The sequence below is a fragment of the Ursus arctos genome, unplaced genomic scaffold, assembly GCF_023065955.2.
Source record: "Ursus arctos isolate Adak ecotype North America unplaced genomic scaffold, UrsArc2.0 scaffold_10, whole genome shotgun sequence".
Taxonomy (NCBI): domain Eukaryota; kingdom Metazoa; phylum Chordata; class Mammalia; order Carnivora; family Ursidae; genus Ursus; species Ursus arctos.
In genome coordinates, this window is record NW_026622764.1 from 72,385,874 (window position 1) to 72,403,909 (window position 18,036).

At 43.8% G+C, this 18,036-nt stretch overlaps 1 protein-coding gene across 1 annotated transcript in view; it reads right to left on the reverse strand.

Moving 5' to 3' along the window:
* ATP8A2 (ATPase phospholipid transporting 8A2) overlaps positions 1–18,036 on the reverse strand; it is a 479,733-nt gene that overhangs the window by 2,389 nt on the left and 459,308 nt on the right. The window contains exon 35 of the mRNA XM_026493019.4: positions 6,108–6,199. Coding sequence (XP_026348804.2) covers positions 6,108–6,199 — 92 coding nt within the window. The remainder of the gene's footprint in view (positions 1–6,107; positions 6,200–18,036) is intronic.

Genomic DNA, 18,036 nt, shown 5'->3' on the forward strand with positions numbered 1-18,036 from the left:
GGAGAATCAGGGAGCATGGGGGGTTTAGAAGAAAACGCTTTTGTGGGAGATGGCAGCTGACCTTTGCCACACTGGGCTCACCAGCCTCAGGCAGGTGGGGACCCGGGACGGACCTGTGGCTTGGAAGGGAAACGTGGGCAGAGTGTGGGGTGGAGCAGGACAAGGCCTGACCAGACAGGGCCTGACGGGTTCTGGCTGCTGATGCCGAGGCTGGGATGGGAGGGGTTTGGCCACCCTGCCGCTGAGCTCAGCCTGGGAAGTGTAAACAGTGGGTCACTGGTACATGTCTGTACTTTCCCAGTGCCCATCAAGAGGGAAGGCGACTTGCTCTGCTCCAGAAGTGTCTCAAGCTGCCTGAAACTGCAGGCTGGCTGGGCAATTGATGAAGCTATAAACAGGCCTGGGAACACACACGCAACCCTAGTAGGGAAAACTGGCCATGGGAACGTGATGCTTTTACATGGGACTGATGTGGACGGGTAATCAGAAATTACAGAGGGTTTATTTTTGTAGAAATAAAGGAAAAGTTCACAAAATAAAGTCAAGAGGCCACAGGAAGGCCAGTTCTTATAATCAGTTCCAATAATAAGAATAATACTAGCGGCAGCCGCCAACCACGATCAAATGCTCTGTGTATTGGGCCTGTTCTATGTACGATGCACAAACAGCTCATTCGTTCCCCCCAACAGCCCCATGAGACAGGTGATAGTATTCTTTCCATTTCACAGATGGGGAAATTGAGGCAGGGGTGATCCCCCCCCCCCCCATGACTTGCCCAAGTTCACAGACCTAGTGAGTGGTAGAGCTGGGAGCCAAACCCAGGCAGTGCTTTTTCAGGACCCACACTCTTCCTGAATCTCTAGTTTGAGGGAGAGGTTCAACATTCAAAAACCCAAAGTAGGGCCCTCCTTCCTATCTGGTCCTTCCCACCGAAGGAGCATTTACAAGACTCTCTCTCTGTTGGCTAACCTTTCTGGGTCTGGGGTATGGAAAAGTCCCACAGCTGGATTCGACTTTCTGACCCAAAGACAACCACAGTAACATGTCTGACAAGGGTAACTCCCATCCACGTGTATATATGACTAGTCAACGGACAGGTTAGTTCACCGTCACAATCTTTAAAGAGGAAAAAGAAATCAGAAATTGTGCCCATGTATCACCTCCTGGATTGCTAATTATTTTACTCAGACACTTGGCTCACAAAGGAAAGTTCCTGAACTATAAAGACATAGAACAGCCACGTGGAACGGAGTCTTGGTGGGGATTGCAGAGAAGAGGCCCTGGTAGAAGACGCTCAGGGTGACTTTGCATCCCGCATAGGCTTGTAACCCAGAGTCTCTGACCCAGGGCTGGCGACCCCGCTCTCCTGGCCACCGCCTGAGGAAACCCCGGGGCTCAGGAGGGCCACACTGGGAGGCGAGGGTTTGTCTGCGCAGCCGGCCTGGGAGGCAATGAAGGATCTGGGCTAGATAGCAGGGGCTGGTGGGAGCGAAGAAAGAACTAGTGAAGGATTAGGACAGAAAGGAGTCTTCCACAGGGAGATCTCCGTCTACTGGCTCACCACCATCTCTAACAAAACCAAATTCACCAATCAAAACATTGCACTGTGTGGCAGCTGGCAGTTGTGGTGCAGTCTGGCTGCCTCCAGGAGCTCGCAGTGTCCCTGGGCTGCGATGTAGGAACAGGCCCAGAGAGGGAGGCCCTGAGGGTGCTGGGTGAGGGGCACTTGAACTTCCTTGTGATGGCTTTCCACACAAGGAGCCTTCAGAGGCTTCACGGGATCTGAGGAGGAAATGCCTCCTTTCTCCTCCGTTCCTCTGAGAGCTTTTAGATTTTCCCGGGATGAGTTGATCAGTGAGGCCCCGGGGACAAGGAGCCGTCCTTTGTCTGGCTTCTGAGGGGCGGCTCCCTCCCTCGCCTGTGCTGTGGTGGCCCCTCTAAGACAAGGTGCTCTTTGTGCAGCTTTTTGACTGCAGTCCAAGACCAGACGCCTTTCCTTGGGATGTTTCAAAGCAGAATCTAGCAAACCACACTGTTTCCTCCAGTCACAAGGCTGTGTTCTGTGGTCAATGTGCATAATCTTTATTCTTTGGTCTTTAAAGGGAACATTTCTAGTAAACATTTGATGTTTTCCTGTGGGGGCCACGCAGTGGTTGTCCTGTGGCCTGCAGTACCACCCCAGGTGGATGTGGCTCTGATCTCAAGCAGGGGGGCCCCTTCTACATGCTCTCCAGGAGCCTTTCTGGTGGCAGGCTGAGGACTAGTGAGCTCTCCACCCTGAAGGCGGCGTTCTCCTCCTGCTTTGCTTCCATCTTGGATCCAGGGGCCCAGAGTCTGAGGCAAGAAGTATGCTTCTATTCCTTGCCTGGCAGTAACTTGGCCACAGGACCATGGGTTCTTTAAGTTCTTTGGGTCTTCTTAGTTTACTGTTCTGTGAAACAAAGGGCCTGGGACCAGGTGAGGTCCAAGTTCCCTCAGAGCTCCCGCCCACCCAACGGGCACCAGGTTTCTCCATGGCTAACTATACCCAGGCCATAGAACCCTCTCCTTCATTCAGGGGTGATTCACACTCAGCACCAAAGGAAGAAGCCTCTACCTCCATACCAAAGAAGAAGGGCATCTGTCACAACAACCCATCCAAATAGAATAGCTGCTACCTATCTTTTTTAGTGGGCTTTTGGAGGGGGTCCTGGTGGAGAGGAAGAAATGAAGGGGACTTGTTGAGACAAAAAAAAAAAAAAAGAAAAGAAACATTTTTTGGGAGTTTCCTTTTGGGAAAGTTAGCTTAGCATGTAGAATTTCCTACTTCTCGGTCAAGTGGAAGGAGCAAAAGCCTTGTCTTGCTTCTTCTGTTTTTCATTTGCATCCTGCCTATGCCTACTGGGACAGAGACACAGCTGATAGCTGGAAGGCATCTGTGGCTTGTATTTGTCCCACTGTCACAAGGGTCTTCTGCTGGATTACTCAGCCACTCCAGACTGGGAAGGGTTTCTGGGTATCTACTTGAGAGGACTTTCCCAATACCAAATCTCTCCTCTCAGGGTAAGCTGAGTACCCTGGGGTCACGACCAAAGGGCTTGTCCCGCAGTTCCCATTGGTTGCATCCACCATCTTGTTTCCAGAATGTTATGCATTAAGACTTTCCTCACTAGACTTTCTTAGCCTCCACCAAGACTTGAAGTGAACTCTGCAACTCATGAGGAAAGGAGGATGGCTTGGTAGGGTTATATTGGAGCAGGCGTATCTCCCTGGTTCAGATACAATATTTTCCTCTCAGAAACTGGGCCTGGTGGGCGTTAGGGCTGTAATGGGAAAAGCTTCAGTGGGGCAAGAGAGACTCTAACCACCCAACTAGCCTCCACTTGTCCAGCCTACACCCCCAGCCTGACAAAGATGCACCATCAGGTCACCAGCTTCTGCCTGATGAACATTTAGCCACCATTTGCATCCAAATGGGGAGCTCAGAGGAAGCCTCCAGCTCTTAGCCTTTCCCACTTTCATTCATCTTTCAGGAAGTCCTGACAGCCAGAAAGTAATGGTGGGGGCCTGGGAAAGCCGTCCATGGACCCAACTCCTGAACTTCCCCAGGCTGGCTTCCCAGTGTATCTGCTTCCTAAATGCTCAGCTGCAGCTGGAATCTGGGGGCAGAATGGGGGTAGGTGAAAGGAGATGGAGGGGAGGGGAGTGTCTTAGTTGTTTTGTGTTCTCCTGATAGAACATTTGGTGAAGTCCATAAAACCATGTCATTTTTTCCCCCATTATTTTGTAATAGAACTCTCCTTAAGTAGCTCTGATAACATCTTCATGAGAGTTGAAGTTTCCTGTCTGGAAAAAGATTCCTGAGCAACAGAAATGGGGACGACCATGAGGACAACAAGGAAATGAGACTGTAGGAAATGCTGATCTCATTTATGAATACTGTGTGTTGGTGTCCTGTAAGGAACTAAAAATGCTGCCAAGATGACAGATTTCCTTCCAGTTTCCTGGGAAGACAGGCTCAGGACAGCGGAAGGACAGACCCAGAAGGATAGCTAGGCGGAAGCTGAGAGGAGAACGCAGAACTTCTCACAGACCAGGACCACTCTGGTTGCTCCACGGCCTTCTCTGGTTGTTACTGACAGAACGTTTGGTTATCGATCGGTTTCTATTCTATTCTATTCTATTCTATTCTATTCTATTCAACTATTAGTTGATGGGTATTTTTAAAATCTGGTGTGATTTTAGAGGTTTTTTAATTTCTTGTACTTATTCATTCTAATTTTCTTTTGTCCTTCAAAATCCCAAGTTTACAAAATTTTTTTAGTAGTTGTTTTAAGACATTTTATGACTCTCCTGTAAAAGTTCTTACTCGGTCTTTGATCTTAATATATGTATCTTATATATTCTTTCTAGGGTTATTATGAAATATTTATTTGAGAAGCAGCAGGGCTCCATGGCATGAACCTCACTGTTTACAGAATCAGTACTCATTTTCTCTGTGTCTGCTAGAAAGAAGCACTTTATATACATTGTCTTGAAGCCTCACAAAGACTGTGTAAGATGTGTACTATTTTTTTCCTTTTAGATGTATATTATTAGATTTCTTTTTTTCTCCCAGTGGAGGAAACAGAAATTTAGAGAAATATATACATCGCCCAAAGTTACTCAACTAGTGGCAGAAAAAAACCAGTAATACCTCACATTTATTGGACTCCATTATCGTCAGGTACTATTCTAGGCTCTTTGTATAAATGATCTAATTTAATTCTACCCAAAAACCCAGTTCTTACATCATCTCCATTTTACCTATATAGAAACAGAGAGGTTAACTTACCTAAGTGCACAAAAAAAGTGACAGAGCTGGAAGAGGACCCCCAGGCAGCCCAGCTCCAGAAGTGGGGCCCCACAGACCTCGCTCCCTGGACTGCACCATCAAGCCTCATGACTGGACCTCTCTCCTGGCTCAGAGAGACCATGGCTGCGAGGCAGATCACTGGGCCCCACTGGGCCAGTTACTATAGTGACCTGAGCCTCTGCCAGGTGCTCTTGGGGCTGAAACCTCCTACTCCCAGGAACGGCACACAAAGCATGTGAGGCATCACATGGAGCTGTCTGCCATGTTGGTATTCCATGTGGGGAAGCGAGGAGAGGGAGTACACCCCTTTCCTTCTCTCTTAGAAAATCTGTGAAGATCTATTGCTGGGTGGGGCTCAACTGAACCTGACACAGACCCCTCAATGCCTGTACTATGGATACAAAGATTCCTCACTTCTCCTAAACTGTTCTTGTTTCCTTCTGAACACCTCAAGGAGAGAAAGGGAAGTAGGAAGCAGTGTTGTTGAAGAGATGTGACATGTGTGTGTAAGAGAGGGGATTCTGGAAAAAGAGGTGGGATTTGGAGGGGCAGAAGCAGGTGACAGATGATGACATGCCAACAGGCCTCACCTTGGGGAAGGCAGATGACCCCCTCCTGAAGGAAACCTATGCTAACAATGCTCCCCCCTCCCAAGCAGGGATTCAAGTGGCTGAATTGCTGAAATAGCCCCACAACCTCATGAGCTCTGCCACCATCTCTCTCTCATGGCCTCCTGCCCGCTCCCCTGGGTCTGGCGCAATTCCACTGACCCTGGCTTAGGTCTGGTCCCTTCAGCAGAAACCAGGCCTGGCCTCTGGTGTTGAGTGGGGCACCAATGCTAGATGTGGGGCAGCCTTCCTGGGAAAAGTACAGAGATTTTTTTCCCCCAGTGATTGTCATTGTTTTAATTAATAAGCTTATATTAACTAAAACAGTGCATATTGCTATCTTTGGGGGCAATAATCTAAAAGTACGATCATTTCAGCCTTAGAACAAAATCCTATTGGAAGGCTGACAGAAGGATCTCAACTACATCAGGATTTTAAGTTTCAGGATTTTTGTCATTCAGGCATTTGATGGGGTCCCAGGGAATTACCTACACTCAAGCCACGTTCGCATCAGGCCAAATACACAAATTCCCCTTCCAAATGTAGCACTCTGGCTTGGCAGCGGTTGGGGTCCAGCCCTGTCAGCACCGGCGTGCTTTAACGAAGCCACGGCCTTCCCTGCGTGCCCGGGGTCGGGCTGACAGAACGTGACCAGGGCTACTTACGGGGGACACACTGCTGGATGGAGCCTCCCCGGAAGAGAGTGGGCGGCGTCTTCCTGCTGAGCCTCTTCAGTAGGCGGTCACGTTCATTCATCCTGTAGGCAGATCAAACGCAGTCAGTCCCGGTTCATGTGCACACCTCTCAAAGGGCCTCACCCAGTGACTTGAGGTTGCAAAAATAAAATAGACAGGGGAAAAAGGCTTCCTCATGTCAGGAAAAATGTCCAGGTTGGCAAGCAGCTCTATTATGTACAGTAGATGCTATCTCGACACCTTGAGTGCGCTGCTCCCTCTTCTAAAAGGCGCTCTGTTTCCAGTCTGTCCTGTACAGAATGCCTCTCAACGCTGCCTTCCTCTTAATTGAAATGCACTACAAGTGCCCTTTCATACCAGTCACACCCTTGGCTTTCCAGAAGGCTTCTGCAAGCAGTGATCTGTTTCTAGGGTAAATGTCTTAAAGCCTCCGTTCCACCTGCAGCTGCCTCTTCCTGAGCCAATAAATTACCAAGGGCAAGAGCCTTGGGTCTCCAGCAAGAGACCGATTTCTTTCTGCACAACCTGACTGTTATTTTGAAACAGTTAAAATCAAGGTGAGTTTTCTTAGAAAACACAAGGATTAGGAGCTCTTCTTGCCTTTCCTGGAAATGGTTCCCATCAAGTTTGCCACTACCGTAATGAAATATGGCACACAGCCACTGTTTATTCCTATAAAGCAGAAAGGGAGTGGTTCAACATTTGCAAATCTATCGGTGTCTTAGATTTTATCCAGAAAGAAAAAATCAAAAATCATATTATTCTCTCAATAGATGCAGAAAAAGCATTTGACAAAATACAGCATCCTTTCCTGATTAAAACTCTTCAGAGTGTAGGGATAGAGGGTACATTCCTCAATCTCATAAAAACCATCTATGAAAAGCCTACAGCAAATATCATTCTCTATGGGGAAAAGCTGGAAGCCTTTCCCTTAAAATCAGGAACACGACAAGGATGCCCACTCTCGCCACTATTATTCAACATAGTACTAGAAGTCCTGGCAACAGCAATCAGACAACAAAAAGGGATCAAAGGTATCCAAATCGGCAGAGAAGAAGTCAAAATGTCTCTCTTCGCAGATGACATGATACTCTATATGGAAAACCCAAAAGAAGCCACTCCCAAACTATTAGAAGTTATAGAGCAATTCAGTAATGTGGCGGGATACAAAATCAATGCTCAGAAATCAGTTGCATTTCTATACACGAATAATGAGACTGAAGAAAGAGAAATTAGGGAATCCATCCCATTTACAATAGCACCAAAAACCATATGTTACCTTGGAATTAATTTAACCAGAGACGTAAAGAACCTATATTCTAGAAACTATAAATCACTCTTGAAAGACATTGAGGAAGACACAAAAAGATGGAAAAATATTCCATGCTCATGGATTGGAAGAATTAACATAGTTAAAAATGTCCATGCTACCCAGAGCAATCTACACTTTCAATGCTATCCCGATCAAATACCGATGACATTTTTCAAAGAACTGGAACAAATAGTCCTTAAATTTGTATGGAACCAGAAAAGGCCCCGAATCTCCAAGGAATTGTTGAAAAGGAAAAACAAAGCTGGGGGCATCACAATGCTGGATTTCGAGCTGTACTACAAAGCTGTGATCACAAAGACAGCATGGTACTGGCACAAAACTAGACACATAGACCAATGGGACAGAATAGAGAACCCAGAAATGGACCCTCGGCTCTTTGGGCAACTAATCTTTGATAAAGCAAGAAAAAACATCCGGTGGAAAAAAGACAGTCTCTTCAATAAATGGCGCTGGGAAAATTGGACAGCTGCATGCAAAAGAATGAAACTTGACCACTCTCTCACACCATACACAAAGATAAACTCCAAATGGATGAAAGACCTCGATGTGAGACAGGAATCCATCAAAATCCTAGAGGAGAACATAGGCAGCAACCTATACGACATCGGCCAAAGTAACCTTTTTCATGACACATCTCCAAAGGCAAGAGAAACAAAAGATAGAATGAACTTGTGGGACTTCATCAAGATAAAAAGCTTCTGCACAGCCAAGGAAACAGTCAAAAAAACTAAGAGGCAGCCCACGGAAAAGGAGAAGATATTTGCAAATGATGCTACAAAGACTGGTATCCAAGATCTACAAAGAACTTCTCAAACTCAATACATGAGAAACAAATAAACAAATCATAAAATGGGCAGAAGATATGAACAGACACTTTTTCAATGAAGACATACAAATGGCTAACAGACACATGAAAAAATGTTCAAAATCATTAGCCATCAGGGAAATTCAAATCAAAACTACACTAAGATACCACCTTACGCCAGTTAGAATGGCAAAAATTGACAAGGCAAAAAAACAACAATTGCTGGAGAGGATGTGGAGAAAGGGGATCCCTCCTACATTGTTGGTGGGAATGCAAGTTGGTACAGCCACTCTGGAAAACAGTGTGGAGGTCCCTTAAAAAGTTAAAAATTGAGCTACCCTATGACCCAGCCATTGCACTACTGGGTATTTACCACAAAGATACAGACGTAGTGAAGAGAAGGGCCATATGCACCCCAATGTTCATAGCAGCATTGTCCACAATAGCTAAATCGTGGAAGGAACCGAGATGCCCTTCAACAGATGACTGGATTAAGAAGTTGTGGTCCATATATACAACGGAATATTACTCAGCTATCAGAAAGAACGAGTTGTCAACATTTGCTGCAACATGGACGGCACTGGAGGAGATAATGCTAAGTGAAATAAGTCAAGCAGAGAAAGACAATTATCATATGATTTCACTCATCTATGGAACATAAGAACTAGGAAGATCGGTAGGGGAAGAAAGGGATAAAGAAAGGGGGGATAATCAGAAGAGGGAATGAAACATGAGAGACTATGGACTCTGAGAAACAAACTGAGGGCTTCAGAGGGGAGGGGGGTGGGGGAATGGGATAGGCTGGTGATGGGTAGTAAGGAGGGCATGTATTGCATGGTGCACTGGGTGTTATATGCAACTAATGAATCATCGAACTTTACATCAGAAATCAGGAATGTACTGTATGGTGACTAACATAATAAAAAAACATAAAAAAAAAAAAAAGCAGAAAGCGGGGGTGCTTTAAAATTGCCCAGGTAGGCCAGAGGGCTTTGATTTCTTATCATTATGACATCACTTTGCTTGCCACAGGAGATTCCTGGTGTGTGGGAGTTTGCCAATGCCCTCTGATACGGGCTGAACTGTGTTCCCTCCAAATTCATATGTTGAAGTCTTAACCTCCAGTTACCTCAGAATGAGATTGTATTTGAAAATGGGGCCTTTAAAGAGGTAGTTAAGTTAAATGAGGTCATTAGGGTGGGTCTTAATGCAAGATGACTGGTGTCCTCTTGAGGAGAGGGGATTAGGACACAGACACGCATGGAAGGAAGACCATATGAAGACTAAGAAGACTATCAGCCTCAGAAAGAACCAACACTGCCAACACCTTGGTCTTGGACTGCCAGCATCCAGAAGTGTGAGAAAATAAATCCCTGCTAAGTCACTCAGTCTGTGGTACTTTGCAATGGCAGCCGTGGCAGACAAATCCATGATCTGCTGTTTGTGGGAACATGAGGGCACAGAAGCTGTAGTTGCCTGCTGTCCCGAGCACCTCCCCCTGTCCCATGTCTGCAGGCCTTGAGCTCCTGACCGGAATTCACTTCCCAGCAACCTCAAGAGCCTCGAAAGAAGAACGGGGCCCAAGGTATTCTCGATATTCTCTGAGCAGAAGTTCACTTTGCACTTGAATTTCCAGAACATTTTCTGATTATGTTGGTTGAAAGGACAATGTTTAATTCATCACCAATTAAAGGTGAGCCTCAGCTAGCTAAGCTTGGCAAAATGTCTGAGGGCTGATGAGGAAAAACACTTTCTCTATCCCTTCACACTGGCTTTCCCTTCTCCCTCATGTCTTTTTCTTCCACGGGCTAAATTAATCTCACTGGGCCCTGCTGAGCAACTGCCCTGGCCAGCAGGCAGACAGGAGCAGATGAACGAGGAGGAGCCTGTAAGTGTGCCGTGTGCCGTCCCTCGGGGAGTTCGCTGCCCCCTGACAGGCTGGGGCTCCCTGTGCTGGCTGCTCTTAGCACATGGGGAAGGTAATGAAGGGCTCTGCTCCCTGTGTGACCCAGCGCTGGTCAGGATGCCTCCATGGAAGGCACTTCCAGGTTCTGCCCAGGGTGTGTGTGAAGCGGGGGCTCCTGAGGGCTGGGCTGCAGCTCCCTAGGACAGGCTTTCCAGCCAGGTTGTGGTCAGGGAAAGGCACTCCCTCCCCAGGAACCTAGAGGACAGTCTCAGCCTAGGCTCTTCTAGCACACCACTCCTCTCCCTGGCCATCCCTGTCCCTCCACACTCAGGTCCAGAAGCTCTGCTTAGGGGTGGGGCGAATGAGAACTTCACAGGACCACACAAGTGGGAAATCACACATCTTGGTCTCTCAATGGGCAGGTGAGGAAACAGATATTCCGTTGTACCAAACACAGGGTGCCTTACTGGCACTGTTCCTGCCCCTGCCTTTGTGCTGGGCAGATGTCCTTATCCTTCATGAAATGATGGATGCTTCTCTCTTTTTTAAGATGAAACACTCCAAACACATAGAAACTAGTACAGTGCATGTCCACTAACCTGCTGAGCATTAGCAAATGGTAGCTCCACCATTTGACCCCTTATTTTAGAGGGACCCACTCTGTCCTGCAGCCCTTCCTTCCATGTGGCAAAGGGTACCTAGGGCCAAGGAGATATGTCCACCCAGAGCCCATGTCTGTCCCCCAGCCCAGGTATTTGGGATGCCAGAAGTCCCTGTTGAGTGATACCTCTCCAAGCTAGCATCCAAGGCCAACCTGATCTCCTCACTAGCTCTATTTTCCTAAGAGCAGACCCTATAGCCAGTGTGCACTCTCCTAGGCTTGTGGGTGGCCAATGAGTGGTTTTTTGCATGGGATATGTATGGATGGGGATGTCCAAACACATGTGTGCAAACTCCCTCACAGTGTATACAAAGCGGGGGTCTGCCAACTCTTCTCCATGGCACCACTTTCTGGCTCCTACCCCCAGAGAATCTGGGAATCACAAAGCACCACAGTCATTTTGAAGGTATGTTAATCAAGGTATATGGCTATTTGTTAGCTTGACTTATAACTTCCACATAATCAGGCGTGGGACTTGGTTTCCATTTGCACTCTTGCACCAAGTCCTGTCCTGGTTGTGAGAATTACTTCAAAAAGATATTTAAATGTATTTATTTATTTATTTACTTTTTGTAATCTCTATACCCAATGTGTGGCTTGAACTCATGACCTTGAGATCAAGGGTCACACGCTCCTCTACTGAGCCAGCCAGGCACCCCTACTTCAAATTTTAACAAAACAATAAAAGCTCAAATATAAAGTCCCTATATTCCTCTCAGATCTCATTCTTTTCCCTTCGAGTATAATAAGGTTAGAAATAATCTTCCATCTATATGTCATACTTTTGTTTTACATATATAAGCAACACAAGTAATACTTAATCATGTTCTAAAATATGTTTAGGTAGTATCGTTTATTTTATGTTTCTTGTGTATCACATTTTTCTTTGCTCCTTTTCTTCTTTCTTATATTCTTTTTAATTATCTACTCATTTAGAGGACGAGTTCTTTGCAGGTAATCTGTCTTTCTCCTTCTAGATATTTTTATAATTACTCTGTCTTTGGTGTTCTGCAGTTTTGTTACAACACTTAGTGTGACGAGGTGTAGATTTGGTTTTATATCCTGCTCAGCTGCTCAGACCTGGAAAGTCACTATAACTTGAAAGTTTATTTTCACGTATGGAAAACACTCTGAATGCTGCCTGTCCCCAGTTCTCTGTTTTTTCTTATTCAGGGGCTTCTTACAAATAAAATTCTATCTTCCACATCCCTACATCTCTACATTTTCCATTTCCTTTCTTTCTTTGGCTTTATCTAAACTATTATTCAGCTGACTGGCATGCTTTAATTTAAATTAGTACCCTTTTCATGTTTATCTTCCAGACCCACCTGTTTTTACATACTGCCTTACTCTTTGCTTTTTGATTTCTGTATCTTCTTTCTTCAGTATTTTATAGATTCTTTCAGACATCCCTTGCATCTCCTGTTCTTGTGGGGGTGGGGGGGCGGCGACTAATAAATGTCTGCAGTATTCCATGACTCTCCTTCACTGTGGTTCATTTACTGTGTGTATTCTAGTTATGAAATCATTCTTCAGAATGATTTTCTTTTGCCTCTGCCAGGATCCTATGGGTTACATCAATTTTTATATTATCTTAGCTTAGTTCCTATAGCATTGGGAGTAGTCTAAAATTGGACCTCATGCATAAGCATGGGCTTCCAGTTTCTAGTGGGTAATTCTTTCCTCTGCATTGCTGCTTTGTCAATCTACTGAGTAAAACGTTTCTAGTTTCTGTTTCATTAAAATAGCAGCCGAACCAAATTTGCAGCATTATGCATAGGGTTCTCTTCTATCTCATGTGGGACTGACGTTTTATCTCCTCTCCCTGCATTAATCTCTGAACCATCAGTCGCCGAGCCTCTTATGTGCTCTGATGTCCCTTCTTCAGCTTCATCTCCCTCTTAGCCCACTGGCTTTTGTGTCCTTCCATTTTTGGCACCTAGGTTTCTGTGTGTTTCTTTTGAACTTGTTACATACTAAAAGCCTTTCTTTGTTCATATTTCACTGAGCATTTCTATGCATCTGGAAAAGTTCTGAATCAGTCTACCATATTGACTGTATCTGGTTTCTGTGAATAATTTATATTCCCCTGACCCAATTACTGGAAAACATTATGGCTACAAAACAAAGTCATAGAACTGTTCTTTCTCAAGTATTGCCATCCTTAGAAACAACTCTTTCTGGAGACCTTTAAATAGCAACACGTTTGACAAAGCTTTTTAATAAAAAGCGTCCTGGAGCTTATGAAACACTGAAGTGGAGATGTTTGAGCCACTGGCTTCTCTATGTGTTCCAATGTCAAAAATGCAAAGGAATATTATGGGGCGCCTGGGTGGCACAGCGGTTAAGCGTCTGCCTTTGGCTCAGGGCGTGATCCTGGCATTATGGGATCGAGCCCCACATCAGGCTCCTCCGCTATGAGCCTGCTTCTTTCTCTCCCACTCCCCCTGCTTGTGTTCCCTCTCTCTCTGGCTGTCTCTATTGCCTGCTTCTTCCTCTCCCACTCCCCCTACTTGTGTTCCCTCTCTCGCTGGCTGTCTCTATCTCTGTCGAATAAATAAATAAAATCTTTAAAAAAAATGCAAAGGAATATTATTTTCCCAATTTCCCTTTTTCTTCTCTGTGGAAGAAAAAAAGCATTATGAATGAATATTATTAAAATTTCTCATGAATGATAATATTGAAAAAGCTCAAGATAGAAAGGGGTGATAATAACATTTGCCCTTCATAGTATTCTGTAATCTACATATGTTTTGGAAGCTTTCTACTCACAAAGACATAGGAAAAAAGGTGAAGGAAACACAACCAAATATTTGGTTAATTTTGAATAATGGGAAGAAGAGAATAAAGGAGTATATATTAGCACAGGGGAGGACTATTTAAATCTATGAGATTTTAGTTTAAAAAAGGAGAGAGAATCCTCAAGAAACTACTGGCAAACGGAATTCAGCAGTATAATAAAAGGATTATACACCAGGACCAAATAGGATTTATCCCAGCAATGCAAGGATGGTTCAACATACAGAAATCAATCAATGTAATATAAGACACATTAACAGAATGAAAGAAAAATATCACATGATCATCTCAATTGATGCAGAAAAAGCATTTGACAAAATCCAACACTCCTTCATGATAAAAATACTCAGCAAACAAAGGATAGAAGAGAAATTCCTCAACACAGCACAGGTCATTTATGAAAGACCCATAGCTAGCACCATATCCAGTGGTGAAAGACTGAAAGTCACATCTCTATAATTAGGAACAAGACAAAGGAAGCCTGCTTTCACCACTTCTGTTCGATGAATTTGTTGGAAATTTTAATCAAAGTAGTTAGACAAAAATCCCAATAGTCTTTTTTGCAAAAATGGAAAAACTTATCCTAAGATTCATAGGGAACTGTAAGGGACCCCCAAATTGCCAAAATAATCTTGAAAAAAGAACAAAGTTATAGGATGCATACTTCCTGATTTCAAAACTTAATACAAAACTATGGTAATAAAAACAGTATGGCACTGGCATAAAGCTAGACATATAAATCAATGTAATGTGATTAAGAGCCTAGAAATAAACTCATGTATATCTATGGTCAAGGTTAGTTGGGTTTGGTTTGGTTAGGTGACCAAAATCATTTTATGAGGAAAGAATAGTCTGTTCAGCAAATGGTGTTGGGAACAACTGGATTTCCAAATCAAAAGAATGAAGTTGGGCCCTTACCTGCAATCATATACAAAAATTAACTAAATATGGATAAAAGATTGAAACATAAGAGTTGAAACTATATAAACCTTAGAAGAAAACAAAGGAGTTGTTTAATCTTTATAAACAACTACACATCTTTATAACCTTGGATTTGGCAATGGTTTCAGAAATATGACACCCAAAGCAAAGGCAACAAAAGAAAAAGCACACTGGATTTCATCAAAATTAAAAACTTTTGCTCATCAAAGGACATTATCAAGAAAGTAGAAAGGCAACCACAAAATGAGAGAAACTATTTGCAAATCACTTATCAGATAAGGGTCTAGTATTCTGAATATATCAATAATCCCCAAAATTTAACAACAAAAAAGACAAACAACCCAGTGCAAAAATGGGCAAAAGACTTACATAGACATTGATCCAAAGAATAAACATGATGGTCAACAAGCACATGAAAAGATATTCAACATCATTGGTCATTAGGGAAACACAAATCAAACCACAAAGAGACAGCACTTAACATCTACGAGGATGGCCATAATTTAAAAACAAACAAAAAACAGAAAATAACAAGTGGAGAGGATGTGGAGAACGTGGAAGCCCAGCACGTTACTGGTGAGATTATAAAGTGGTGCAGCCACTGTTCCTCAATAAATTCCACACAGAATACTGCACCACCCAGCCATTCCACTCCAAGGTGTACATCCCAAAAAAATGGAAAATGGTCTCAAATAGATACTTGTGCAGCAGTATCTATAGCAGCATTACTCACAAGAGCCAAAAGATGAAAACAATCCAGATGTCTATCAACTGATGAATGGAAATAAACGTGTATATTCCATACAGTGGACTATTACTCAGCCATGAAAAGGAAACAAATACTGAGATGTCCTACAACATGGATAAGCCTTGAAAACATTATGGCAAGTGAAAGAAGCCAAACCCCAAAGGCCATGTATTACATGATTATATGAAATGTCCAGAATCGACAAATACGTAAACAGAAAAAAGAGTAGTGGTTGCCAGGAACTCTAGGCTGGGTAGGTGGAGAAGGGAAATGGGAAATGACTGCTTAAAGCATATGAGGTTTCCTTTGGGGAGGTGAAAATGTTCTGGATGTAGACAGAGGTGATGGTTGCACAACATTGTAAATGTATTAAATGCCACTGAATTGTACACTTTAAGATGGTTAAGTGTGGGGCGCCTATCTGGCTCAGTTGGTAGGGATGCAACTCTTGACATTGGGGTCATGAGTTCAAGCCCCATGTTGGGTGTAGAGATTATGTAAAATAGTTAAGTTTCACACGATGTGAATTTTCCCACAATTTAAACGAAAGAAAACTCAAGTAAGCAGAAAGGAGAGGGAATGGGTCCTGAATTGAAGTAAATTCCCTCCCATAGCCTGAACTGTTGCTAATGATGCCATCTTCACATTTTACTTCTCTAACGGTGGGGGATGCTGGAAATAACTTTGATTGTGTCCTATCCTAGCTGAAGTATGCACGCCAACTGTGACCTACTGATATGAAAGGTAGATACAGCATACATTCACTAAATGTACGTGCACTCTGGGTGCCTCCCCAGTAATGACAGTGAAACTTAATATCATGGAACTCCATACAAGCCAGCTCTATTAAGAATCTGACATACCCTAAAGGTAGTGGTGCGCTCCTGTCTCAAAGATTGAGCAGTTTAGGAAGGAGTGGGGAGCTGAGAAGCATTATGTTGGGGAATAAATAATAAACTCATGTCCACATTACTGTCAGGAGGCTCTTCCTGCAAAAATCACATATGCATAGCTGCCAAAGAGCAGGAACATGGAGAAGATAGCAAATAATTGCAAATCTGTTTTTAGATCTTGTCAGTAGTTACAGCTGCTGGGAATCACAGCTGACATACAAAGCCAAAAACAAATAGGTATTTTTAGAAACTTATTTTTCATTTACTGCTGGACCATATTCAAAACATAAATCTGACAGTTTCCTCTAGGAAAAAGCTAGTCCAAAGTTCCTTTCCTTCAGGTAAGGCTAAACATCTACCAATCTATCAGACTACTGAAATTCTAACCTATTTTTAAGGATCCCTAGAGAATGAGATTTCATAGCCTCAATTGGTAACTTATTTTACGCCTTATAATCTGAACATCAGAAACTGAGAAGCTTGCAGGCTCAAGTGCATTCCAGACCTACCTAGACCTTTGTAGGATCAAAAACTTTGCCTTAGTTAAACAGACTAACACAATGAGGGAAAATAATAAGAATAAAAACAAAATAGGTTTTCTAGCCTAAAATTCCAATAAGACAGGAGTTATGACCCTGGAGCTAGAAGCCCTTCATAAATTCTGTTTCATTAAATGGCAGTAATTATTCTCTTTTTTCCTTTCTGCCAATCCATACACATTCTGCTTTTAAAACATGACTTCCTTTCATTCAGCAATTCTGCTGCACCTGTTATATGGGAGATCCAGTGCTGTTTCTGCCCTTATGAAGCTCATAGTTTCTGAGGTGATCTTAGTGTGTAGACACATATCATGGCAAAGGTGATGAGTGCCATGATGAGAATACATGGGCCTCAAAAGTGATCAAACTGAGGGGTGAAAACTCGGAGAAAGCTCAGGAAGGCTTCAAGAAGAAATCGCCACTGAAGCTGCATCCTGAACAACGGATAAGTCCTTGTCGATCATCCAGATGAAAACACAGAAGAATAGATTTAGTGGGAAAGACAATGAGTCCAGTTTAGGATGTGAGGCTTTGAGTTGCCTCTGGGACATTCAGAAGGCCATGGGATATTGGGTTCTAGAGAGGTCCAAGCCAGAGATGCCACTTTGGATTCCTCAGGCTGTAGGAACCCACGGAGACCAGGGAGGGTGAGGGGGCACCATGAGGGGTGACTCCTAGAAGCACAAACATGCCACCTGAGTGTTCAACCAGAGGGTTGTTCTCTCAGGGACCAAGTCATACTGTCTCTGCATTCTGCACAGTACCCACCCAGGGCTGAGAACAGAGGATGTGATTACATACATAAAATTGCATTTGTGCTCTGTATTTACTGATTTGGGATGTTTTATTCTATCTTATTCTCGTGTGTCTCCACAGCCTGATTCTGCCATCATTTGTCTCTGTATCTGTCCCAATGGCCAACACTGGGCTAGGACACAGTGGGCTTTGTAATAGCAGCCAAGATGAATTCCTCTGTATTATTCTTTACAGATGACAGAATAGGGACATCATCTCAATTCTCTTCCAGAGGAGGAAACCTCCCTCCAAACTCTAGAAGAGACTGTGAGAAACAAAACCTAACAAAACAACTCTGTGGCCTTTATAGGTATAAGACATTGTATTTTGTTAAGAATTCAGATTACATGGAACAGTTGAAAGACAGTCTGGCTGAAGACTCAAGGTTAACTAACTTAATACAAATTTCATTAAAAAAAAAAAAAAGATAGGTCCCTCCAGTCCTCCCTGGTCTCAAGTCTCCTCTGACCATCACAAC